Source organism: Sphaerodactylus townsendi, linkage group LG03 (assembly GCF_021028975.2).
Source record: "Sphaerodactylus townsendi isolate TG3544 linkage group LG03, MPM_Stown_v2.3, whole genome shotgun sequence".
Taxonomy (NCBI): Eukaryota; Metazoa; Chordata; class Lepidosauria; order Squamata; family Sphaerodactylidae; genus Sphaerodactylus; species Sphaerodactylus townsendi.
In genome coordinates, this window is record NC_059427.1 from 29167661 (window position 1) to 29195164 (window position 27504).

General features: G+C 44.0%; 1 protein-coding gene across 1 annotated transcript; it reads right to left on the reverse strand.

Moving 5' to 3' along the window:
* Window positions 1-26790, reverse strand: LOC125429394 (cadherin-related family member 3-like). The gene is made up of 9 exons (XM_048490474.1): window positions 26695-26790; window positions 14404-14636; window positions 8703-8874; window positions 8127-8371; window positions 5458-5657; window positions 4294-4313; window positions 3956-3987; window positions 1960-2008; window positions 1-449 (listed from the first exon to the last, which is right to left on the reverse strand). Exons 2-9 carry the CDS (start codon window positions 14509-14511, stop codon window positions 286-288), a joined length of 990 nt encoding a protein of 329 aa, XP_048346431.1. The 5' UTR covers window positions 14512-14636; window positions 26695-26790; the 3' UTR covers window positions 1-285.
* Between the last annotated feature and the right edge of the window lie 714 nt (window positions 26791-27504).

Consider the following 27504-nt stretch of genomic DNA (forward strand, 5'->3'; position numbering starts at 1 on the left):
GTGCTCATTCCCCTTTGCTACTTTTAAAACCATATGTGTGCTGTTACACTTTTAGCAGCCCTTACCCCTGTTAGGCCAGTAACATGCTTATGGAGGGGGGGAGCCATACTGATATTCCATAATGGATTGACATGGGAGCAAAGCAGCTTCTTGAGGAACTCAAAGCAACATTTGAAAAATTTCATCCGTGATCAAAAGTTTGTGCAGAACACCCATGATTCACTTGATCTGCAAAGATGAGCAGAGAAATAATTTTAAAAAAATCTGATCCAGCAAAGACGGAAGTCATACTTCCTTCGGGGAGTTCATTGACACGCTGTTTTCAGGAGATAGCTTTTGGGATGATGAATATATATTTGTAAGTTCCACGTCATTTCCCATAAGTTTTTGAGGGATCTTCCACTTTCTGGCTCCTGACTTGCTGTTATATTGATAGAGATTTCCTGTGACTAGGAGAGAAAAAAACATTAGCATCATTTTGTATAACTGAGTGTGATTACAGTTAGCACTATGTAGATTTCATTCCACCTGTTTTTATTTTATATTAAGTGAAGGAGTTAAAAATACACTACTGAGTAAGCCAAATTAATTGGCTACTGTCCTGGAATCTGGTGGAACATAAGAACAAAAGAACTTGCCTGCTGGATCAGACCAGAGCCCATCTAGTCCAGCACTCTGCTACTCGCAGTGGCCCACCAGGTGCCTTTGGGAGCTCACATGCAGGAGGTGAAAGGAGTGGCCTTCTGCTGCTGCTGCTGCTGCTCCTGAGCACCTGGTCTGCTAAGGCGTTTGCAATCTGAGATCAAGGAGGATCAAGATTGGTAGCCATAGATTGACTTCTCCTCCATAAATCTGTCCAAGCCCTTTTTAAAGCTATCCAGGTTAGTGGCCATCACCACCTCCTGTGGCAGCATATTCCAAACACCAATCACATGTTGCATGAAGAAGTGTTTCCTTTTATTAGTCCTAATTCTTCCCCCCAGCATTTTCAATGAATGCCCCCTGGTTCTAGTATTGTGAGAAAGAGAGAAAAAGTTCTCTCTGTCAACATTTTCTATCCCATGCATAATTTTATAGACTTCACTCATATCCCCCCTCAGACGTCTCCTCTCCAAACTAAAGAGTCCCAAACTCTGCAGCCTCTCCTCATAAGGAAGGTGCTCCAATCCTTCAAGCATCCTTGTTACCCTTCTCTGCACTTTTTCTATCTCTTCGATATCCTTTTTGAGATGTGGCGACCAGAACTGAACACAGTACTCCAAGTACTCTTATGTTCTTATGTTCTTAAGTGATCTCAAGGTCATCGTGAATATTATGCCAGAAACCTTCAGAGGAATGTGTACTGGCACGGAACCTTACAGGTTAGTCCCTGGCTACTGCAGAGACGGTATTCACAGAGACGATATTCACAGTTTTCATTTAAATCATAAAAATATATATAATAAGGAACAAGCTACTATCCAATTGCAACATTAATATAGATAACAGGATACAATCCTATATGGGACAGGATCTTCTTTAGAAGGCATGTGGAAGATTGCTTGCTTGAAATCACCCAGGCTTCAACATTTCTTTGTCTTCTCTTTAGCATGTGAAGCTTGTGCCTACAGAGAATCTTTGATCCGTATGAGCTCTCAGCCAAACAATTCCTCCCCCACTTTCTCAGGTATGTTCCTGTGATGAATCTACTTGCCTCCTTTTTGGGGTGGACTGTAATTTGTTTGGCATTAATTGGGATGTGGACAAAACAAAGTGGTTTTTGATAGGAAGTGCATTCACAAGCTTTATGACACCCTCCTGGGGGCACATCTCACATCTTGCGTGATAAACTGACATTCCATGCAGTTGTGAAGAAAATATAACACATGGTTAAAAATTATACCACTCATTGAAATAGCTACAGTTCCCTCAGAGTTCAACATAAATCTGACCAACACCAAACTGTTAACAAAATGTTACCTGGATCTTGGGCTTCACCATCAAATACCGTTTCACAATTGGTGATTTCCTTAAGAGAAAAAAAAAGTGCATACAGTACTTTATGATAAAGAAGTGGGTCAATTTCTAGTAATTATCATGCCTGTGGGAAAAAAAGGTATTGTAAAACATCTCGATGTGTGCAATTAAACAGCATGGATCTGCAGGCCCATTTCCACACATGCAAGGTGTTGCAATTAGGAGCATGCATTTAAGACATTGTCATTTTAATTCCAGATCGGGAAAGCAGGAAGGACGTCACTGTCATTTTAGTTAAATGTAGGGAAGCACTACTGCCATTCTAGAAAGCAATTTCAAAAATACCAGGGCAACACACCTGAAATCATTATACAATCGTGCCCTTCCTCATCTCCATCCAGAACTACAAGGGAGGGAGGGAGAGAAAGGAAAGGTTCATGTGCCTTTAAGAACATAAGAACTAGCCTGCTGGATCAGACCAGAGTCCATCTAGTCCAGCTCTCTGATACTCGCAGTGGCCCACCAGCAGTTTATTACTTTCAGCAGTTTATTGGCACCTGGCTCACTTTAAAATAAAAGGCCATTATTTTATATGGGGAAACCTGATCTATGGAGTCAGAAAGGCAGGTCTACCCCTTAGAAAATAGTAAGGACCCAGGCACTGACAAATAACTAATTTGTTAGTAGACCTGGACTCAGAGCCGTGGAGGCGAAGTTTACTTGCGTGTACTGCGTTGTCAAATCACAGCCTACTTAAGGTGACCTCATCGAGTTTTCAAGGGAAGAGACAAACTGAGAAGATTTGTCATTGCCTGCCTCTGTGTAGTGATCCTGGATTTCTTTGGTGGTCACTATTTCCTACAGGTGGTAGACTAGGTCTCTGAGGAACCAATAGATCTCTTTCAACCCCCTTAAGTTTCCCTGTTTGTTTCTGTAGAAGAACCCAAAATCTGAATTTGGGTACAGCTTACTCTTACAATCTGGATGTGTGACTTATATAATTGTTAGGTCTCAGTCCTTAAGCCAATAAACAGACTCTGGATAGTTCTGGTGGGTTTTCCGGGCTGTCTGGCCGTGGTCTGGTGGATCTTGTTCCTAACGTTTCTCCTGCATCTGTGACTGGCATCTTCAGAGCTGTATCACAGAGGGAAGTCTGTTTCTAGTGAGAAGGGAAAGTTTAGTGTGGTTGATCAGTAGCGTTTATTGAAAGCAGTAAGGGAGTAGTCCCTAGCCAGTTCTGGAGACCTGGCTTTCCTGGCCCTTTTTATCCCTGATTCAGCCTCCTGCCCATTTTCCCAGCAAAAGTGTGAAAAGGAGAAAGTTATGCCACCTGCAAAACCTCCCCCCTGTGGTGCAGTGGACACCTTCTGTTGCCCGAGGTCAGGATGTTCCACAGGGTCTCGTCCAGGGGTGGGATCCAAAAATTTTAGTAACAGGTTTCCATGGTGGTGGGATTCAAACTGTGGCATAGTGCCAATGGGGCTGGGCGGGGCACGATGGGGGCGGGGGCGGGCATTCTGGGGGTGGGGCATTCCTGGGCGGGGCTGTGGCAAGGACGCAGCCGCTGCACCGGTCCTTGGGCGGGAAACGAATGCACGCAGGCGCACGCTGGTGCACCTCCTGCTAGACTGCTTCAAGTTCTGCGCGCTACTGCTGAGAGGAGGGGCGTAACTAAGGCAAAAATCACGTGGCAAAATCACCAATTAGTAACCCCCTCTCGGCACACACAAATAATTAGTAACCTACTCTCAGGAACCTGTGAGAACCTGCTGGATCCCACCTCTGGTGTCGTCTAGTTATCTATATTTGTTATCAAGCAATAAACATGAAAGAAGAAATAGAAGAAAGCAAGAAACAGACCCCTTCCACATATCAATCAGTAGGCACATCAATCAGGTTAGACATAGAGCAGGCTACATGGACACCTCAGCCCCAATCAAGATGTGGTTCTGACATTAACAAAACACACTAGGAAAGAGTTGGCTTAAAAATTGCTTACTGTTATCACTTCTCCTTTTTCTTTTTGGGTTCCTGTTTCAACAAGAAAAGTATTTCATTTATGGGAACAGTATGTCTGAAAGGCACAATCCTTTTGTTTATTTAGAAAACTTCTATGCTACCTCTCCAGAGACCTAAGCCGAGGCAGATCACAAGATAGGAACAATACAGTGAAATCGTTAAAATAGCGACACACGATTATTAATATTAAAAGCTATAAAATGGGCGATAATTATACTCACAAATATACATATAACAAAACTGAATTCTTTAAAACGAACAAAACAAGTGAAAAGAACAAAATGATTCATAGTAGCAAAAAAAAAGAAAAGCACTTACCAGGCCGGTAGGTGTTCATTCTGTAACGTAAGTAAATATAAAGAGAGTCAAATATATTTTAGTACCAAAACAGTACCTTTCCCATTCTAAGAACTGTATAGAGAATGTATGGCACCATCAAATGCATCCATGAATCATCATTTATTTTTCAGTGGGTACAGTGAGCTCAGGTGCATAAATCACCTTATTGGATCAGCCCAGTGAAGCCTGCTTGAGGCAAAAAAACTGAAGCAAAAGGTATACAGCTCTAAGGTAGAACGGTATCCCACCTTGGTCTCTCCGGTCTCCTCAGTAAAGAAATCTGGTGCAAAACTCTAGCTTTGTGGGTAACGTGTCAGACTAACAGGCATTAAAAAGTAGACTTGATTGGGGCAACAGGTTTTGTGATCCAATCATCCAGACTCCACAGTATGGATGCAAAACGTGATATTCTCAGAGAGCAACAGCCAGCAAATCCCATTTTAATTGTTAAGGCTTGCTCCCAGGAATGCAGCCCTAGAATCTTTGGGTGCTGGTCAGTATTCTGGATCCGAGCATGCTAACTATGGTCCCTTCCACACTCGCAGAATAATGCACTTTCAATCCACTTTCAGTGCACTTTGCAGCTGGATTTTACTGGGCAGAATAGCAAAATCCACTTGCAAACAAATGGATTGAAAGTGCATTATTCTGCATGTGCGGAAGGTTCTTTCCCTGAATCTGAGGCAACTGGGAGGGGGGAAACAGGCCTGGGAAAAGGCCCAGCTCAGCCTTGCCCCCCCCCAAAAAAAAAGGAAGGGAGAAAGAGCCTACCAGTTGGCTAGCCAGCCCCATGCATGACTCTGCCAAGTACCTTCATCTGTGTGCAGCTTGCCTGGGCTGGGTACCTCTGTCCATGAATGGCTTTATGCTGGAATGGGCATCTCCATTCATGAGACTCATCAGGGCCAGGAAAGTCAGTTCCCAAGTCACAAGTGATCGCCCAGGCTGTGCCTGTCCACCCACAAGCCGTAAGCAGCTTGCCCTGGCCAGGTGCTCCTTTCCCCAGTTTGGAAGAAGTTCGCCCAAGACAGGCACCACCCTTCTATTCCACATCTAGAGCAAAACAAGGAAGGGAGGCAGCACATGGGCCCACCAAGACTTTGGCCAGTGGCTGTAATGGCCAGTCTGCTCCATGATTCTTACCTTTCGATTGTTCTGGGATCTGGGACTTGCCGTTTTAGACAAGGATTCTTGCAACGAGCATATCTCCAAAGCAGATAACACCAGCAAGTTGTCAACCCTATAGACATTATTGCCATCAGCGTGAAGATGAATGGGATATACCAGTCAGTGGAACTGTAGGTGTTGACCGAAGTATACACAATAGTTAGGCCTTTCTTTTTCTGCGTGTGCAAAGAGATAAAGAAATATCATAAAGATTTTAGGTCAGATATGCTCCTATCACAAGTCAGATCCAGACTGATGCAAGTTCACTTCAATGACAAATTCATCACCTTGAAAGAGTGATTTAACATGGATCGCTAAAAGAAAGTGTCTCAGAATAAGAAGCTATTTTCAATTTCAAATGCCTTTAATGGCATATAAATACTTTAACATTAACATTGCAAGATAAAAGCCTCTACAACTTCTGACGAGTTAAAATAACACCATGTGGCTGTTTAAAAGATATATAACCTTCTGTTTATCTGTAATGCCTTCACTTCCATGCAGGAAGGGTGCTTCTTCCTATCTATCTCATAAAAAGGACAATTCAACAGCATATGAGATACTGTTTCCACAGAACCCATGCATTTCCTTTCTTTATGTGGAATTCCAAGCTGGCGTCCAAGGCTAAAGGAAGCTATTTAGAACTCCAGAATCACAGATCACTGTTTAAACCCAAGTGTTCCTAATAATGGATTTGAATTCAACAATGAGGTAGGCAGGAAGTCATTACATGGTTTTATGGTGTTTAGTTCAGTTAGTTATAATAAGATATTGTAAAATTTGTGTTTTTCCTGTGTTCATTTTTGTATTTTTTAATTTTTTATTCTCTACTAATGTAATGGTGGATGTGGGAGTATATAGTGGTATATTTTTTCTTCTTTTTATGTTGGGAGATGATGGATGGATGGATGGATGGATGGATGGATGGATGGATGGATGGATGGATGGATGGATGGATGGATGGATGGATGGATGGATGGATGGATGGATATGAAAGCAAATGCCTTCTGGTTTGGTAAAAAAATTGTATAGTGCAATTCTAAGCAAAGTTACAATACCTCCATAGAATTTACAAGGGTGTAACGCTGCTTAGGATTCCACTGCTAATGAAGTTCATCCAAATAAGCATAATATGTGGGCAAATGTAATGTCTGTTTAACCTGCCACTTCAACTGCCGTTCGGATTGATCATTCCACAGCTCATCCTCACTGAACAGTTATACATTCTGCTTCTGACCAATTAAGCCATCTGTTCCTTCATCTTATTCTCAAGTTGGCAAGCAAAAACAAAAACAAACAGGGGGCTTCACATTCGTACTTTTGTGCAACCTGGCTGGCCTGCTGAGGCTGAGTGGAAAAACTTTCCTGTATCCCAATTTTAACTGAGCTGCCTTGCTGATGGCATTCACGGAACAAAGCCCCACGCTACTGACAGTCTGAATACTGAGTAACTCTGAACAGCCTCTTAGCTTTACACTTAATAAGAGAACGGGGTCACTTTGAGAGGGGCGTTCACACATACGAGTGTCGGTCGGGATCGTTACAACAGAAAGAATCGGCCTCGTTATCCTTAAAGCAAACTTGTGCCAGTGGTACGGAAATAGCCTGCTCTCAGGAAGGAAAGTGTGCTCGAGCTGAAACCTTTGACAGTGAACTATGCCACTGGGGTACTCTCTAAGCAGGACTACCATATTGCCATATGCTGTTGTGATTCACCCATGAGTAATTCCTATACGGCTCAACGAAGAGTTGGCAGCTTGACACTTTCTATAGTTTGTTAACTTCTAAAGCAGAGCTGAAAAGCATCTCACAATGAAGGTTCCCTCAAGCCCTGGTCACGTTACAGTGGATACACATACACCCTGTATGTACGTGAATATATCTGTATGCAAGAGATAGCCAATGCACGTACCTATTGTAATTGAAACGGGACCAGTCCCGCAATAAGTCCCTCATACATTCAGCTGCATAAATGTGGGGTTACTTCACACATCCAGCTGAGAGTTAGCATGGGTATAATGGTTAAGAGCAGGTGGACTCTAATCTGGAGAACTATATTGTTCATTAAAGAGTTGGGAGAAATCTGGAGAGCAGGGTTTGATTCCGTATTCCTCCATCATCTTATCTGATGAACCGAATTTTCTACTACATATGAAGCCTGTTGGGCGACCATGGGCTAGTCACAGTTCTTCAGAACTCTCTCAGCCCCACCTACCTCACAAGGTGTATGTTGTGGGGAAAGGAAGGAAAAAGGATTTTGTGTGCCACCTTGAGACTCCTTACAGGAGAGTAAGACAGGGTATCAATCCAAACTCTTAGTCTACATGTATTTAACGTAACATGAGAATTAGTCAGTGCATGTATAAAGCCAAAATCAAGTGCCCACTGCGCACAAATTGTTTCTATGTTCGGTGTAATTTGTGAACAGGGCTTGTCAGAAATAGATTAATGAATTCAGATGCTTTTCTTGATTAATTGGGTTGGCCATTACCTGTGTTGCTTGCAGTTAGAAGATCTGGTAATTTATTTTGCTATCTAATGAAGGTTGTGTAGCCCATGACCACATGTCATTCACTGTTGGTTCAAAAGGTAGTTTTCCTACATGATATTTGTTTGTTTTTGCCTGCGGGATCAGTATGACTTACATCAAAAGGAGTTGTTGTTGGTGGTTGTGTGTTTGTTTGAATCACAGAAATATCAATAAGGACCGTTCCTGTCCTCGGATTGGAAACAGTTTTATTGTACAAGTTGTCATCAATAATGTGAACCACAAGATGGTACTGGGGTTGGAAGTCCATTTCTCCTTCAAAGTCAAAAGGGTTTTTCACAATCAGTTTAGGAGAGCTGGACCCTCGAGTTGGGTCCAAACCAAAATGATTACCTCTATTTCCTTTGGGGCCAGAGAGAAAGAAAGGTCAGAATGTTTTCCAAATTCCATTTTCTTAGGTATATTTTTTCAAAACATTCAATGTAAGGCATGCAACAAATGCAACTCTTAAAAAAAACTCTAATGTTTAAGGTTGTGTGAATGTCCATAAAAGATACCCATTTGTAACAGAGAGAGTATCAAACTAAAATACAAATGACTGAGCTCTTTTTTTTAAAAAAAAACACGCCACTAGAGCAGGTAAACATGCTTACACTAGGATGGAGTTGCAATAGGATTTGTTGCAGTGGTATAAAGCTGGAAAGATCAACAATAAATAGTTCTAGAATTTTACCAGAGACTATCTCAAACCGCATTGCAGAGCCATTGGAATCTCTGTCTTTGCAGCTCAAACTGAAGCTGTTGATGTTTGTCCCCGGTGGTATGTTGTCAAGTACCGTTGCTCTGTAGGTATATGGTGTGCATTCAGGGGCTTCATCATTCTCTTCTTTGATATCTATTATCACCTGTGCAGAAACACACAAACAAAGAATATCACAAGAAAATAATCTGAAGGTCAAGGATAAGGTTCAATTGCTGAAGCTAAGAGAATTCAATCTTGAATAGTACTTGGATAGGAAACCACAGAGGATACCTATGGAAGGCTCTTTATCTGTCCTGAGTCTTCAGTTTTCCCTCCTTTTCCTACCAATGATTGTCTTTCCTTGAGAAAAGTCTGGTGGCTTCACTGTGATCAGGCCTAGTAGTGCAGCGTCTGCTGCCAGAGAGATGAGATGGTGAGAGGTCATCATTGGATTGTCCCAGAAGCTTTTAAGCTTCATTATAGACATGCAAGGGCCCAATTTGAATGAAGGGCACATGGATAAGGTGACCAGACGTCCCACTTTTGGCAGGACAGTCCCGCCTTACACCAATCTGTCCCTCGTCCCGTGGGGTTTTGTACCTGTCCCGATTTTGCCTTCTGGGGCACTCCCATTTCAGGGTGGGAAACAGCGTAGTGCCCCAGAAGGCAATGCGGCAGCCTCCCGCGCTGCCGCACTGCCTTCTGGAGCGCTCCCGTTTCAGGGCAGGAATCCGGGGAGCACCCCAAAAGGCAGTGCGCTCCTGCGGCCGCGCGTGCACGCGCACGTGCCCTTACCCCCGTCCCGGTTTTAAAAGATGACAGTCTGGTCACCTTACACATGGAGGCAAGGGGATTTATCTGTCTTTTGCCTGTATTGTTGTAAACCACAACCCAATTCCCTGTGTAGTGCTTTAAAGGAAAATAAGCAGGTTCCTGTCTTTAAAGAAAGAAAAGGATTGATTACAGCATGTGTGTGTGGAGGGCAGGGAGACTGGTTTGCAACATTGTGAAGATGCAAGGGTTAAGCAGTTTCCCCTTTCCTGGGATTATAATCAGGGCCGCCCAAGTTTGTAGAAAGATCTCCCTTCTCTGTACATGGTCTTAATTGTGGATTTAATGATCTGCATTTCTGGCCGTGATCATAGAGAAGTGGTGGACCAGCAGGGACTTGCTAAGGAGCATCTCATTTTCCACAGAGGGTAAGTCTACCCAGTGCTTTTCAGTGGGCACTAGATCTGTCTTCCAACTATGTACTCTTCCGGCTGAAAGGGCACCTAGAATTGGAGCCTGAAGAACAAATGTCCTGGGGCAACCTCTAGCAAATGGAGTCAGAGAGAATCCCTTCAGCAGCACCCAAAACGTTGGGTGCAAGTTGAGGAGAAAACTGACCAGAGAACTTAAAGGCTGGGTGGGAAACATATGAAGCCTCCTACACCCCTGAATTCCACACTGGCAGGCAAGAGACAGCTTGCAGACAACTTGAAGGGAAAAAAGTCCTCCTTCAACATAAGGTTGGCGTGAACTGAAATAAGGCATCCTGGGGATGTTTTGGAGGGAAAGCTAGGCCCGAGTTCCTCACCGAGATGCCTTCTTTTGTATCCTCAGGATATCTTATTTGTACTGTGCAGAATGGATCTTTGTCAGAGTAGGGCTAATTTTGTGTGTAAACTGCATCAGCTCCGTTAGGTCAGCGCTGAGTTCTAGGATACTTTATTGATTGAATTGCTGTGCAACACAGTATATCAGAGCTACAAAGATGTCAAGGTGCATTTGGTCAATTTCTGGGTGGACAGAGTGCATGATTTTCAGATCCGCATCATAGTGTTCTAAACTTGCCCCATTTGTAATTCACCATGTTTAAAACCCTGATAGGCATTGTAGAGGTCAGGGTTGGATTTTCCATTATCGTCATTAGGTTTGCCAAACTCCAGATGGTGAAGGGAGATCTCCTTGGATCATGACTGATCTCTAGGCAACAGAGATCGGTTCCCCTGGAGAAAATGGAGAAAAAACTTTGGAAGGTGGACACTACGGCATTATATGCACTGAAGTCCCTCCCCTCTTCAGGCTCCACCCCAAAAGCCTTCAAGTATTTCCCAACTGGGATCTAGCAACCCTAATGGCCACTGAAAAAAGTCCCACTGGACCAAAGGTGAGTCATTTCCAGTCCCACTGGACCAATGGTGAGTCACTTCCAGGTAAAACCTGGAAGTGATGTCACGTCTCTCTAAGAGCGATTCCACACACGAGTAAAATAGGTTCGACCCAGTTCCCTGAGAAGGGTACTAACCTAGGTCGAAGCCATTGTTGTTCCCCACTGCAACCAGCTTGATCCCAGCCCCGAGGGTGGAATCATCCTGTGCCTCTTCACTGCTCCGTTCTGATTGGCTACTGTTCTACAGCCATGTTCCATCTATCCCCACACACGTTATAAAAAAAATTGCCACAGGAATGGAGGGACGAAGGTGGCGTTTTTTGATTGGCCAGCTGTACGCATGCTCGAAACACTCAGCTGTGATTGGCTGAATGGAGGACTCCTGGCACCAGAGATTCCGCACTTTACTGGAATCGAGCTGAGTTCGAGCGTGGTTCCCTGAAAAAGTAGTAGTTCCCAACAGGAGTTGGAAATTTGACCGTTACATGGGGCGAAACTGGTACAAAACCACGTCGATCCCAGTGGTTGTGCGGAGCACTTAGGTCGAACGCAGCTCGAACTTAGGTCGATAACGCAAGTGTGGAATCGACCTAAGAATTCCTTGAGGAGACTGATGTCATTTCCAGTTTTCCCTTGGATGTGCTGTCACTCTGTCATCCTGATGGACATATTTTTGCATTTTTTCTTTCCTCTCCACTCAGAACTAGGGGCTGGGGCTTAGCAGCCCTAGGTGGGTATACTTATATGAATCAGTTCAAGCTCTTTGGCACCAATCACTCACACTGCATCTTCAGGGATAATGAAGAAAGTGCTGTAGGTTTGTGACTTTCAATTGGTATAGTTTATAGCAACCTGTGCTCTCCAGTATCAATTAAAGTGATCCCAGCAGCTGAGAACAAACAACCTTCTTCCTTTAGACTCACACAAAGCTGGAAATACCAGATGAGCTTACAGCAGCCTGTGGCACAATTTACAGCCAGCAGCATCAGGAGGGCCCAGCTGTGGCTTAGAATTCCCACCCTAACATTGAAGTCGGGAGAAAAGTAAATCCATTATAAACTCACTGAAATCAATGAGCTTGGAGTGAAGCCACTCCGCATACGGCTGCACTGCCACTGTTAGGAGTATGAACTATCAGATGAAAGAAGTTGAGTTTCAAAACCATGTCTTATTTGAGACAATGAAAAGAAGGGCCTAAATTGTTCAGCCATCCTTGTTTTTACATTTAAATCCAACATTGGTCAACATGCAGCACTTGGGAGGAAACAATGTTCTCAGAATTCCTCTAGCTCAGTGGTTCTCAACCTTCCTACCCTGTTTCCCCGAATATAAGACATCCCCTGGAAATAAGACATAGTAGAGGTTTTGCTGAAGTGCGAAATATAAGGCATCCCCCGGAAGTAAGACATAGCAAAGTTTTTGTTTGGAAGCGTGCCCGATGAACAGAACACAGAAAAATAAGACATCCCCTGAAAATAAGACATAGCGCATCCTGGGGAGCAAAAATGAATATAAGACACTGTCTTATTTTCAGAGAAACACGGTACTAGAATCTCTCCCTTGTAGTTGACAATGTGATGACTTCTGGAAATGATACCCTGTTTCCCCAAAACTAAGACATCCCTTGAAAATAAGACGTAGTAGAAGTTTTGCTGAAGTGCGAAATATAAGGCATCCCCCGAAAGTAAGACATAGCAAAGTTTTTGTTTGGAAGCAAGCCCGACAAACAGAACACAGAAAAATAAGAGATCCCCTGAAAATAAGACATAGCGCATCTTTGGGAGCAAAAATTAATATAAGACACTGTCTTATTTTCAGGGAAACATGGTAATGCTGCAACCCTTTAGTACAGTTCCTCATGTTGTGGTGACCCCCAACCATAAAATTATTTGTGTCTCAGTTCCTAAGACCATCGGAAATATGTGTTTTCCGATGGTCATAGGCGACCCCTATGAAAGGGTTGTTCGACCCCCAAAGGGGTCACGACCCACAGGTTGAGAACCGCTGCTCTAGCTCATCTTTTATGTTTAAAACTGCCTCAGAACTGTCTATGAAATGGTAGCCTCTCATCTTCTTTAGATGGGATGGACACTCTGCTGGGGTTAAAGACAGAGGTGGGATCCAACCAGTTCTCACCACTTCTCTAGAAGTGGTTACTAATTTTTTCTGAATGCCGAGAAGGGGTTACTAAAGCCACCTCCCTGCCCAATAGGGACTGGAGGTGCGTGTGTGCGGCAGCACCACTGTTTGAATCCCACCACCATCGGAACCTGTTATTAAAATGTTTGGATCCCACCATTGGTCAAAGAATTGTAGAAATAGACGGCGCAACGACAAGGTTCTGTTTTGCATGATGCCAAGCCAAGATTTCAGTGAACCTTTGCAGTTCTCAGATCTGAAAATCTAATATTGATTTAAATTCCCTCAAAAAGATTCATTCATTTCCCCCCTCTGATTGCTTCACTTCCTACATCTTTTTAAACTGCCTTCCATCCCCCCTTTGCTAATGTTTTTTTCCTTTTAGCACTCACCTTGCGATATGGTGTCATGATGTCATACATTTTCCTGTCCTCATCAGCTGTGGCTGATGATGTGGAATAAGAGTATAGAAATGCAAGAAATTATGCTGTCAGCATCACAGAATTGCTACCTGCTATGGGGAAGTGAACAATAGCCTAACACAGCTGTACTATTTTAGATGACATATTTATGTTCACTGCACCTGCATTACTCTTGAAATTCTTTTTCGCCCATCTTGTGACTTTCTTTTCTTCTCTTTCTTTTCTTCAGCAGCATCAATTCTTGGTTCTCCATCTGAACTTGACACCCATCTTCCTGCCTTACTCCACCCACACTTTGGATTGGGAGGAAAAACTACATAGAAATGTTTTAAATAAATGTTTAAATAAATACATACGTAATCACAAAATGGTCCTTCTAGGCTCTTTGATCTGTAGATTTTCTTACTGTGATGGTTAGATTCGGAAGAAACAGCTTCAAAAGTAGAATTTGGTACATTTTGGAGTCATCAAGATGGTGTTGCAAGGAGGAGTTCTTAGGTATTTGTACATCAGAGAAAAACCTGTCTTGCCTTTGACCAGTCCAATTTACTGGATTGCTTACACATATAGCCACTGCTAATTCACTAGGTAAGAGCATGTTAAAGGAATTGGTCAAATCATGGCCAGCCAGAGGAATGGATTGGTGAAACAAAATGTTGGAGCTCAGGGTCATCTGAGTGGTGTGATTTTTGCGGTATGTTTGGGTTGGGTTTGATTGCTATTGATTGCAGGAATCTTTGACTGCAGGGTCGTGGTAACTCTTTGCAGAGCTAGGGACACTTTTGCACATGCAGAATAATACACTTTCAATACACTTTCAATGCACTTTGAAGCTGGATTTTACTGTGTGAAATAACAAAATCCACTTGCAAACGATTGAGAAAGTGGATTGAAAGTGCATTATTCTGCATGTGCAAAAGTGCCCTAGGTCACAAACCCTGTTTTCAGTTTCTCAATTAATTTATCTCTGACTTACCATAGTAGAAGCACTTTTTGGATTATCTGGGTCACAGTCAATAGCTTCAATGGTCAGTTGGTATTGCCGTATGGACTCGTAGTCTGGTTGTCTTATCAGTTTTATCATGCCAGACACTGGATCCAGCCAAAATAGTTCTGCAGCATAGACATCTCCTCTGACTATTCTGTAGGTCAGACAGTTTGATGGGAAATCTTTGTCTGTGGCAGTTACTTTTCCAACTTTATGATTTTCTGTAAGAAGATAATATATTAAATTTTCAGTGGCACAAAATCTGGATACTTCAATCTAGAGATTGGGGCCATGAACAGACAAGACAAAACTTTCAACAAATCTGAGAAAAGCCTCAGGTTTGCAAAAAAAAATCTGATTATTATTTTTTACGGTTTATATCCTTTAAAATGACATAAAGAGCATCTGTAGCTTTATGAAAAAGATGTCCTCAGTGGCTGTTGCTAAACAACAATATTCAAGCCTTGGTTATGCTAGGAAAAAGCAGAAGAATGAAGAGGGGCTGTTTTTGCCCTTGAGGGAGAACTCGTTGGGGTCAGGTCAGGCAAAACCAGCAATCACTAGGCAACTTGCTACCACATGACTTGCATGACTCACCCAGACCTGGCTGCTTGTTACCACCATGAAAACCAGTGTAGTGATGGGAGTTTCAGATTATGATCTGAGGGACCCAGGCCTGAATCCCCACTCTGTTGTGGAAGCAAAATGGATGGCTATTGGCCAGTCACCTACACTGTTCATACACTGTGCCTTGACTCTAGATCCCACAATGACCATTTTGGAATGTGCTTCCATGATAAACTGTTTGAATTTGAAGTGTGATTCTGCTCTTCATTGAGCTGGGTAGACGTAGAAGCATAGAAACATAGAGCTGTGAGGGACCACAAGGGTCGTCTAGTCCAAACCCCAGTACAATGCAGAAAATTCACAACGACCTCCCCCCACTCCCTCAGTGACCTGTGCTCAATGTCCAGAGGAAGGCAAAAAGAATCCTCCAGGATCCCTGGCTAATCTGGCCTGAAGAAAAAATGCTTCTTGACCCCCAAATGCAATCAAGAGAGTCAAAACTGTCCAGGATGCTTGGAGGTTATTTAAAAACACAGGAATAAAAGCTCAGCTGGAATGTGTTCCGCAGGTTAGGAAAGGCAGCACCCAGTCCAAAAGAAAGCCACCACAGTTAACAAGAGAAATTGAGGAAATTATCAGAAAAAAGAAACTGTCTTTTAGAAAATGGAAGTCCAGTTTGACGGATGAAGAATATGAGAGGGAACACAAATGGTGGCAAAAGAGAAGCAAGTTAGCGGTAAGGGAGGCAAAAAAGGATTATGAGGAACGCATGGCTGCAAACATCAAGACCAGCAACAAACAGTTCTTCAAGTATATCAAAAGTAGGAAGCCAGCTAGGGAAGCAGTAGAAGTCTGCTAGGATGATGAAGGAACAAAAAAGGTGTGCTAAAAGATGACAGGGAGATTGCAGAGAAGCTGAATGAATTCTTTGCATCTGTCTTCACCCAAGAGGAGGTGAGGAAAATTCCTGCACCTGAACCAAGCTTCTTAGGAGGAGAATCCGAAGAACTAGCAAAGATAGGGGTAGACAAGGTAGAAATTCTGGCAGCCATTGATAAACTAAATGCTACCAAATCCCCTGACCCAGATCTCATTCACCCAAGAAAGTTCTTAAAGAACCAAAGCATGAAATTGCTGATCTTCTCTCACTTAAATAATGCAACTTATCCTCCCTAGAAATTCAGGCTCCATCCCTAAAGACTGGAAGATGGTCAATACATGTCACAACCAATCTTTAAGAGTTAGGGATTCCGTAGGGGGACCCTGGAAATTACAGGCCAGTCAGTTTGACATCTGTCTCCTGGTAAATTAGTAGAAATCTTATCATTAAAGATAAAAAATTATAAAACATGTAGAAAAAAGCAAGACCTGTTGAGGAATAGTCAGTATGGCTTTTATGCAGAGGCAAGTCCCTGTCTACAAGCAAATCTTACGTTCACGCTAGGAGTTCTTCTTTTGAGGGTCTAAAACAGGTATGTGGATAAGGGGGGAACCAGTGGACATTGTCTACTTGGATTTCCAAAAGGCTTTTGACAAAATTCCTCAACAGAGACTATTGAGAAAACTCAGCAATGAGGGAATAAGAGAGGAAGTCCTCCTATGGATTAAAAACTGGTTGAGAAACAGGAAGCAAAGGATGGGTGTAAATGGGAAATTCTCTCAATGGAGAGATGTGAGGAGTGGTGTCCCCCAAGGATCCGTTTTGGAACCCGTGCTCTTTAACCTATTTATAAATTACCTGGAAGTAGGGGTGGGTAGCGTGATGGCCAAGTTTGCAGATGATACCAAATTATGTAGTGTGATGAGAACCGCAAAGGATTGTGAAGAGCTCCAAGTGGACCTCGATAAATTATGTGAGTGGGCTAAGAAATGGCAAATGCAGTTCAATGTAGCAAAATGTAAAGTGATGCACATAGGGGCAAAAAATCCAAACTTCACATACATGCTACAGGGGTCAGTGCTATCAGTCACAGACCAGGAAAGGGATTTGGACATCTTAGTTGACAGTTCCATGGGAATGTCAACTCAATGCATGGCAGCTGTGAAAAAGGCAAACTCTATGTTGATAATAAAACTGCAAAGTTAATAATAAAACTGCAAAGATTGTCATGCCCTTATATAAAGCAGTGATGCGACCACACTTGGAGTACTGTGTTCAGTTCTGGTCGCCACATCTCAAAAAGGATATCGAAGAGATAGAAAAAGTGCAGAGAAGGGCAACAAGGATGATTGAGGGATTGGAGCACCTTCCTTATGAGGAGAGGCTGCAGCATTTGGGACTCTTTAGTTTGGAGAGCATACGTCTGAGGGGAGATATGATTGAAGTCTATAAAATTATGCATGGGGTAGAAAATGTTGATAGAGAGAATTTTTTCTCTCTTTCTCACAATACTAGAACCAGAGGGTATTCATTGAAAATGCTGGGGGGAAGAACTAGGACTAATAAAAGGAAACACTTCTTCACGCAACGTGTGATTGGTGTTTGGAATATGCTGCCACAGGAAGTGGTGATGGCCACTAACCTGGATAGCTTTAAAAGGGGCTTGGACAGATTTATGGAGGAGAAGTCGATTTATGGCTACCAATCTTGATCCTCTTTGATCTGAGATTGCAAATGCCTTAGCAGACCAGGTGCTCGGGAGCAGCGGCAGCAGCAGGCCATTGCTTTCACATCCTGCATGTGAGCTCCCAAAGGCACCTGGTGGGCCACTGCGAGTAGCAGAGTGCTGCACTAGGTGGACTCTGGTCTGATCCAGCAGGCTCATTCTTATGTTCTTATGTTCAATACTCTGGGCATGTAAGAAACAGCCACAAGAGCCAAGCACTGATGCAACACTTCCTTCCCTCCCTCTCGTGATATGTAACTACCTGACCTCTGTAGTGGGATCCAAAAATTTTAATAACAGGTTCCGATGGTGGTGGGTTTCAAACAGTGGGGCCGCCGCACGCACGCACCTCCAGTCCCTATTGGGCAGGGAGGTTGCTTTAGTAACCCCTTCTCGGCACTCAGAAAAAATTAGTAACCACTTCTAGAGAAGTGGTGAGAACTGGTTGGATCCCACCTCTGCCTGACCTACCTGTGACCCTGAATCTGTAGGAGAAAAGTTGCAGAGTGCAGTAAACAGAGCAGAGTGAAAAAGAGGTATTATTAATAACTGAAGTAAATGAATAATAAATGGAGCTGAATGGAGGGGCAAATGAAAAGTAGATTGGTAAGGGGGAGGGAAAGAGAGAAGCAAACATGGAAAGTTGAGGATACGTTGGTTTCCAGGAAAAGGGAAAGAGAAATAGTGTGGAAAGCTAGGTACAGGGGCAAGTGGGGTGCCCCACACAAGTCCTTGTGAGTTCCCCTCCAGGTAACTAGGCCCAGCCAGAGGCTGCCAGAAGAAATGAAGAGGAGGAGGAAGAGGAGTAGTAGTAGTAGTTTGGATTTATACCCCACCTTTCTCTCCTGTAAGAACACTCAAGGTGGCTTATAAGCTCCTTTCCCTTTCCCCACAACAGGCACCTTATGAGGTAGGGGAGGATAAGAGAGTTCTAAAGAACTGTGACTAGCCCAAGGTCACCCAGCAGCTATGTAGGAGTGTGGAAACACATCTGGGTCACCAGATAAAGCCTCTACCACTCAGGTGGAGGAGTGGGGAATCAAACCTGGTTCTCCAGATGAGCAGATCCACCTGCTCTTAACCACTACACTACTCTGGCTCTCAAATGAAGGAGGAAAAGCTGAAGAAAGGTGCAGCAAATAAAAGTACATTGCCATACAGCCCAGAAACCACACAGCACCCAAAAGTACATTGGCTTATAAAAGGGAAAGAGAGAAATAAGGAAGAAAAGTAGAGAGGGTTTGGGGACTTTTTAGGAAGAGAAAGATGTATTAGTGGGGAGGTAATGAGATGTCCGCAGAAAGTTCTCATGGATTCCCCACTTGTATTTTCTGAGTGCTAATTTGCAGAGTAATTTGTTTAGAATCAATTTAATAGTGCCTCTCTGGTTCCAGCAGTGTGAGCTGAGTGCTCAGAAAATGAGCCTATTAATTCTTCTGGGCTGACTTTCTAATGTTGATTTCTAGTTCCCTCTGTTTAGTAGTAAAAAAGGCAGACTCTTACAAACAGCTCGCTAATTACCTCACAATTGAGTGTGTGGCTTAAGTTGCATTGATGGCTATTAGCATGAAGATCTAGCTTAGTTTACCATTAAATACTTTTTCAATTTCATCTTTATACAAAACTCTAAGAGTGTGCCTTGTTCTTTACTAGTTGTGTACATTTATCTTTCCAAGTTTGTTCTCAGATCACAGGGTGGCATAAGAACAAATTAGATGTATCTGAATTCTGGAGAGAAGATGTACAAGTATAGCCATTTTTTATTCTTTTTCTTTTCATATGTTGTCATGGTAGGACTTTTTATTCTGCTCCATTATTGTTGATGTTCCATGTGTGTTATTTACCCTGTGGCATTCAATGCCATTTTCCATTACACCTCATTAAGGTTTCCAGTCCTCCAACAGTGCTAGGGAATTCCCTGTACCACTTTTCTTTTCATTTTAGCACTCTTAGTAGCAGCAGAAGAAAAGTAAAAATCTAGCTCTCTGGACAAAGACATGAAATCACCTTCGAGAACAACCCAAAAATGACAGCTGCCTCAAAAAAATCCCAGGAAACCCTATGGTAAAACCATAGCACTTTCAGTGATTCCTAGAGAGGACTGACATTAGTTCTGGGGAAAAAATCTGGGAGTGATATCATGCCTCTCTAGGAAAAATGGCATACCACCCATAGGGACAAGGGGTCACCCATGTCCCCGGGCAAATGCCTTTCGGCCATGGGGGGGCACCAGGCAGGTCCCAGCTAGCGGCTCCCCCCATGTTGGAACACCGCTCCCCAGCATTCAAGGCCGGGCCCAGCAGCGCAGCCGGGAGGCCTCTCCCCAGCTGAGGGATTATGCCGGCACTCAAGGCAAGGCCCAGCCTGTTGGTCAGGTGGGCGCCACAGCTGCAGGCTGGCTCCTGGACTCCCCAGCCTCTCTGCTGACAAGAAAGCCAGCTGTGGCGCCCACCTGAGCCGCCCACTGCCACGTGCCCCTTGGCCTGGCCACACCAGGTTTCTCTTTCAGCCGGTGGAGCCTCCACCGGCAGAAGAAGCCTGGCAGTGGCACCACCATGTGCCCCTTGGCCCAGCCCAGCCCTGCCAGGCCCGACCCTGTCAGGCTGCCTGGGACTGCCACCCATGGAGCAGCTGCCAGCTAAGGTAAGTGGCGTAGGGGGGAGCCCAGAGCAGGTGTTGCCCCTGGGCATCATTTTCCCCTGATACACCTCTGCCTAGGAATCACCAAGAACTATGCTACCAGCTGTTGCCAGCCATTCCTTGAAAGATGTGATATCATTTCTAGGTTTTCCTCACAAATGACATCATGCCATTACTGACAGCCACCTCCCTATGCCCTCCCCTACCTTGGTTCCCTGCTGGTTGCCAATCTGGCCTTAGCAACCCTACACATCATAGCTATCAATTGGTATGCTTGAAAGAATGGCCCACTTAGTCTGGCACTATTTTTCACACAATTAGATGCCCCTGGAAGACCTATAAACAAGGGATACAGTTCCAAGACTCCCAATGTTGTTACCTTTCAGTACTAGTATTCAGAGAGTTATTACCTCTGAACATGACCTGCTTGTGCTAGAGGGGCGGGGGGCTGCTTGTGGACCACTTGCTGAGAGAGGGTGAGGTTTGTTAATCCTTCCTTTTAAAGTGGCCTCTCTCATTTTCAGAAAGATTATCATATCTGCAACCCAGCCTCAAAGATCCCCGAACAGATGGGGACCTTTAATGAAAAGCTAAAAGTTTCACTTTGGTTCCATTCTGTCTTTTCTAATGCAAGGTGAGCTGCAAGCATTATCATTTGCTAGCTTTGTGACACATGAAGAAGAAGAAGAAGAGTTTGGATTTATATCCCCCATTTCTCTCCTGTAGGAGACTCAAAGGGGCTTACAATCTCCTTGCCCTTCCCCAGTATGGATGGTTTCGAAGTTTCTGTTCTGTACCATTTTGACCCAAAGTGTGATTTTGCTTTTCCCATGCACAAATTATACCTGTAAGGTTTTTCTTTTTAAATCTGCATGATTTTCTGTTCTCTCCCACTGAATGTCATTGTAAAATAGACGCATTTTTGAACATATATTTTATACAAAAATGGTGTACATTATGCATATAAATATTGTATCAATTGAGTATAGAAAACATTCAAACATGAATGTTTAATGTAATCTACAACATTGAAAGTGGAGAGCTGACATTGTTGACAAAAAGTATATTAAGAGAAATTAAATAGGGTACATTTGTCCATCCCTAAAAATCCCTTTGCCTATGCTACCAGAACATACAAGGGTAACCATGGATTTCTGAAGCTGCGTAAGCGCTCACTAGGAGTCTCTCTAACTTTTACATTTAACACTCTGTTAAATATAAGTGAAAGTTGATACTGTTCTGTGGGCATGAAATTAACCTTTCAGTGAAACATAAAAAGCTCACTTGAACACTTTTCAAATTCAGGTTTAAAATAGAGCCATTAGAAAAGTCCTGAAAAGCTGCCAAGTTTACTGCATGAAAACTGCTTTCAGTGTACTGTGTGTATCTTGCAATTTTCCAGCACGCTTCGACTGAGCTTTCTCATTTGTAATAAAGCTATTTCGTTTCTGATTTAGAAGGGATTTTCAGGTTAAAAGAAATTAATTTAGTACTAGTGTGCTTTTTTCCCCTTCTGCTGTCAACACCAGAGCCACGTACATGTCAAACTCCATCAAAGAAAATTACTTTCAATATTTCAGCTTGGTATAACTGTGTCAAATTATACAATTATCAAGACCCCATACAAGGCAATTTTCTGCTAATATGAAAAAGGAGTTTATTCTGCTGGTCTTTTAAAGAGGAAATTGAAGTAGCAAAAACTTTGGCCAGTTGATTTTAGATGAAATCAAGCAAACAAAGGAATGTGATTACCGGTATCTGCACTTCCTTCATAGTCTCTTGACTTCTTTCACCTTGTTTCAGCGATAGGGATGATTTCAAATTTCTCACTCTGCTAATTTGACCTGAAATCCATGTTTTGATTTTGTTTTTTTCCTTCATGCAAATCACCCCCCCCCCCCCCCCGGCACACACACACACATCGTTGTTTTTGTGCCATTTTTGGTTTCATTGTACCAGATAAGCGGTAGGATTGTAATCTATTGTTTACAATATGTATCACCTTTCTTTATTGCATTTGTTACCTTTCTAATCCATTTCCCACATAATCTCTTGTCACACCTTAACAGGGGTCTATTTGTCTGCATTATTTGCCAGTTCTGTAATCCTGGTCCTAATATATTGTTTATTGAGAGGTAAATGGATGCCTGGCACTCTGGACCTGGCACCTTTGTCAGGTGTGGCTGGAAAAGATGGGGAGAAAGTGATAAAAATATTGAAAAGACAAGGAATTCAAACTGTTGCAAATCTGATAAGAGAAGGAGGAGAAATGATGATATTACAAAATTTTATAGAGTCAGGAAGTAATGAGAACTGGTTGGTCTTGAGGGGCATTTGGGAAAGGATAAAGGTTTCACGAATAAGAGGAGAATGTATAATGGCTAAATGTTTTGAACTATATGAAAAATGTAAAGGGAAAATTTTGGGACATTTATATAAATATATGGTTGATGACAAAGACTTTATGATAAGAACATTGAATCAAAAATGGGAGAAGGAAGGTTTTCTAGACACTGGGAAAACTGAAAATGTAATAGACAGTTGGAAAAATATAAAGATTGAGAAATATATGGAGTTAGAAAGAAAAGTGATATTGAAATGTTATAGAACACCAAAACTAGCATTATGTTTAAAGGACTTAGTCCTAAATGCTGGCACTGCGGAGACCAGGAGACATATTATAGTCATATGTGGATGGAATGTACAGAAGTGAAAAAATGTTGGGCCAACTGTAATGTTATACATCGAGAAACTGGTGAAGATTAACATTGGTTTAAATAATGATTTAATGTTCATAGGTGTAATGGAGGATAGAAGGGTGGATAAAAAAATATAGCTATATGTATAAAATAATGATCAAAACAGCACATGCAACAATAGCTTTAGGCTGGAAAGAAAAGAAAAAATGGACAATCCAGAAATGGTTGGAATACATCTGGGAACAAGTGACACTGGACATTTTTGATATAATAACAGAAAATAAACTTTGGCAAGATAAACAGAGCAAAATTTTGAAGACAATATATGCAGACTGGATGAAAGAAGCTGGAGTCAAGGAGGAAATACGGGAGAAGAGATTACAAAGAATGAATTTACTGCTGTTTGATAAAATCATGAAGAAAATATAGGGGGAAGGGGGAAAAGGGGGAAATGTATTGTTTGAAAACCAATGAAGAAGAATATTAATATAAAATGGAATATTCAAATGATATAATAAATTTTTTTAAAAAAACATATTGTTTATTGGATGTCTCTGCTGAGATTGAATTGTTCTTTGTGTTTTTAATCTGTCTTGTTTCTCAATGAGGAGGGCAGGCTATAAATGATTGATGTTAATAATCTTTGCATTTTTTTCCATTATTTGTACATCAGGGTAGATTAGAATGAATTGTGTGTGAGTTGGGCAACAACTGGAGATTTTACACTCAGATACACACGCATACACATACACCATTCTTCCCCTCTAGAACTCTCTAAATCCCCAGGGATTGAACAGGTTCATTTAACCTTTTTCCCCTTTTTATTCTGTAACTAGTTTTCCTGCTGTTTATCTTAATTGTAACTGAGGATATGTAGTCTTGTAATGGAGGACATCCATTCTTAGGCCCTTTCCGCACAGGGCCAAAAATAGCAGCCCAGGGACAGAAAAATACCGGTCCCTGGGGTGCTGTTCACACAGGCGCTGCTGCTGCAATGCAGCAGCACCGTCCTGTGCGGCCCCGAGCGGTGTGAAGGCGTTGCTTTCCACCTCCCTTCCCGAGGGAGGTTTTTGGAAAGTGCCACCATCGCGTTGGCACGGTGTGAACAGCACCGTGCCGAAGATGCCGCTTTCCCATCCCCCCCACTCGCCTCGTCCTCCAGCATCAGTCTGGAGGGCTGCTGAGACCCGCCCATCCTGCCCTCCGACCCCTAGAGGTTGGAGGGCAGCATGGGTGGGTCCCCGCAGACCTCCAGACTGACACTGGAGGACAAGGTGAGTGGGGATCCGCCTCTTCTGCGCCAGCCTCTGCGAGGGCCGCACACACGCTCCCGTGCGAACGGCCCCCTTCCCTCCACTGGCATAATTTCTGCCGGTGGAGAGGCGCCCTTTCCGCCATGCGGTATCATTAGATCCTGGAAGTTCACCAGAGATTGCGGGAAGTGTGCTCTTTTGAAAATCCCAGAATTTTAAGAACTCTTTTTGTAAATTCCCAGGAAGGTAAGCTGGCTGGTTGTTCCTTCTCAATTTTTGTCCTTTTAAATGGAACTTGAATACTTTAAACATTCCATCCCCTTTGAAGGTGATTTAGCCCTCACCAGGATTTGCCAGGGAAGGGGATATTTTGGTTAATTTACAAAATCATATTTTTATTCAGACCTGAGGTGTCCCCAGAGTAAAAGAAGAAGAGTTTGGATTTCTACACCACCTTTCTCTCCTGCAAGGAGACTCAAGGTGGCTTACAAACTCCTTTCCCTTTCTCTCCCCACAACAGACACCTTGTGAGGTAGATGGGGTTGAGTGAGTTCTGAATGAACTGTGACTAGCTCAGTCACCCAACAGGAATGTAGGTGTGGGGAAACAAATCAGGTTTCACCAGATAAGAGTCCACCGCTCATGTGGTAGAGCAGGGAATCAGACCCGTTCTCCTCATTACAGTCTACCTGTTCTTAACCTCCACAACATGCTGGCCACTGGTGTAATGCCCATTGGGCAAGGTGGGCAGCTGCCCAGGGCATCACCTTGTGGGGGGCATCAAAATGCTGGGTTTGTTTTTTGGTATTTTTAGTGGTTTTCCATTTTTGGCCTGCAGGGAGCACAGTTTTAAGGCTAGCAGCATCAAAATGTCAGCGTATCATCAGGAGACTGTCCTTATGCTACCCCCCCCCCCCATGTTTGGTGAGGTTTGGTTCAGGGAGTCCAAAGTTATGGACTCCCAAAGGGGGTGCCTCTATCCCCCATTGTTTCCAATGGGAGATAATAGGAGATGAGGGCTACAGTTTTGAGAGTCCATAACTTTAGCCCCCATGAACCAAACTGCACCAAACTTGGGGGGGTATCATTAGGGCAGTCTCCTGATGAGACCCTGAAAGTTTTGAGACTGTGCCTTCAGAAATGTGCAACCCCCATTGACAGCAATGCAGAAAACTCAATGCAGAACAAAGATTCTTGGGCAAATTTCGGGATGTTCTTGCAGGGAGGGCATTCTTGGACGTATCATCACCAAAATTTCAGGGTATCATCTGGAGACTGTTGTGATGGCACCCCCAAGCTTTGGTGCAGTTTGGTTCAGGGAGTCCAAAGTTATGGACCCTCAAAAGGGTATCTCCCTTCTCCTTAGCAAAGAATGTGGGATGGGGTACCCCCTTTGAGGGTCCATAACTTTGGACCCCCTAAACCAAACTGCACCAAACATGGGGGGGGGGGATCCCATCAGGACAGTTTCCAGATGATACCCTGAAATTTTGGTGCCAATACATCCAAAAATGTGCCCCCCTTCAGGAACATCCCAGAAATTTGCCCAAAAAATCTTTGTTCTACATTGAGTTTTCTGTATTGCTGTCAATGGGGGTTGTAGGCTTAGGGGGCACATTTCTGAAGCCACAGTCTCAAAACTTTCAGGGTCTCATCAGGAGACTGCCCTGATGATACCCCCCAGGTTTGGTGCAGTTTGGTTCAGAGGGACCAAAGTTATGGACCCTCAAAACTGTAGCCGCCATCTCCTATTAGCTCCCATTGGAAACAATGAGGATGGGGTAGCCCACTTTGGGAGTCCATAACTTTGGACTCCTTGAACCAAACCTCACCAATCTTGCGGGGTAGCATAAGGACAGTCTCCTGATGATACACTGAAATTTTGGTGCTGATATGTCTAAAAATGCACCCCCTGCAGGCACCAATGTCCTGGTGCAAAAAATAACTTTGAACTCATAAACCTCCTGTCTACTGAGGTATAGGACAGTCTCCTGATGACTCTATGAAATTACAGTGCTGATATGTCTAAAATACCTGCAGGCAATCCTGAGTTACCCAAAAAAATTTGAGAATTAGGTCGGAGTGGCTGCCCATGGGGGGGGGCATCCAACTCAGGTTTTGCCCAGGGCTACAGTTTGCCCAGGGCTGCCTCGTTATGCCCCTGATGCTGGCTCTCTGTATGCAGATACCCCAACTTTGTGACTGTCCCCATAGTGTTAGTTTTGATCAACTGATTATATCTACTGTTGTCATTCATTCTTAGATACAGTAGTGAATTTTATACATGTTAATGAAATAGATTTAATGTATGACTGCTTTTTAAAAAAAATGCACGGAAGAACCATACTATATTTATACACAATACAAATGAATCAATAAAGCCAGCAGGGAAAAGCAAAGAACCAAAACCATTGGCCAAAAAATATAGAAAAAGAATCTCCATTGAGAATTTGGAGGTTATGCAGCAAATATGTGAATTAAATAAATAATCAAGTAAAAAAGCTGCTGACCTACCTCTGGCAGTTTCTGGAACTTCAAATGTATAATTCTTTTTATTAAATGCAGGCTGAAAATCATTGACCGGAGTGACTTGCACAATGATCGTAGCAGTTACTGGTAAAAGAATAAAACGTTTACTACACTTTATCCTGAAAATTCAATGTATATATTGGAGGAGCAAAGGAAAACCAACCCTCCCCCCAAACACATAAATACAATAAAAAGGAAGACGTAGCTATTTACAAGTTACAGTTATATATTTAATATTAAGTGATAGGAGGACCTTTGCCCAGAGGTGGGATCCAGCAGGTTCTCACAGGTTCCCGAGAGTAGGTTCCCCCCACCCCCCCCCCCCCCCCAACCCCCCCCCCCCCCCCCCCCACCCCCCCCCCCCCCCCCCCCCCCCCCACCCCCCCCCCGCCCCCCCCCACTCCCCCCCCCCTTCCCCCCCCCCCCCCCCCCCCCCCCCCCCCCCACCCCCCCCCCCCCCCACCCCCCCCCCCCCCCACCCCCCCCCCCCCCCCCCCCCCCCCCCCCCCACCCCCCCCCCCCCCCACCCCCCCCCCCCCCCACCCCCCCCCCCCCCCACCCCCCCCCCCCCCCACCCCCCCCCCCCCCCACCCCCCCCCCCCCCCACCCCCCCCCCCCCCCACCCCCCCCCCCCCCCACCCCCCCCCCCCCCCACCCCCCCCCCCCCCCACCCCCCCCCCCCCCCACCCCCCCCCCCCCCCACCCCCCCCCCCCCCCACCCCCCCCCCCCCCCACCCCCCCCCCCCCCCACCCCCCCCCCCCCCCACCCCCCCCCCCCCCCACCCCCCCCCCCCC

Bases quoted from the DNA above. Each gene is read 5' to 3' on its own strand.
- LOC125429394 (XM_048490474.1), bottom strand. From the start codon at position 14,511: ATGATAAAACTGATAAGACAACCAGACTACGAGTCCATACGGCAATAC. The intron at 8,372-8,702 runs GTAAAATTCTAG...CTGGCCCCAAAG, and splicing joins GCGGTTTGAGATAGTCTCTG to GAAATAGAGGTAATCATTTT. The intron at 4,314-5,457 runs GTAAGAATCATG...CTTACGTTACAG, and splicing joins GATCCCAGAACAATCGAAAG to AATGAACACCTACCGGCCTG.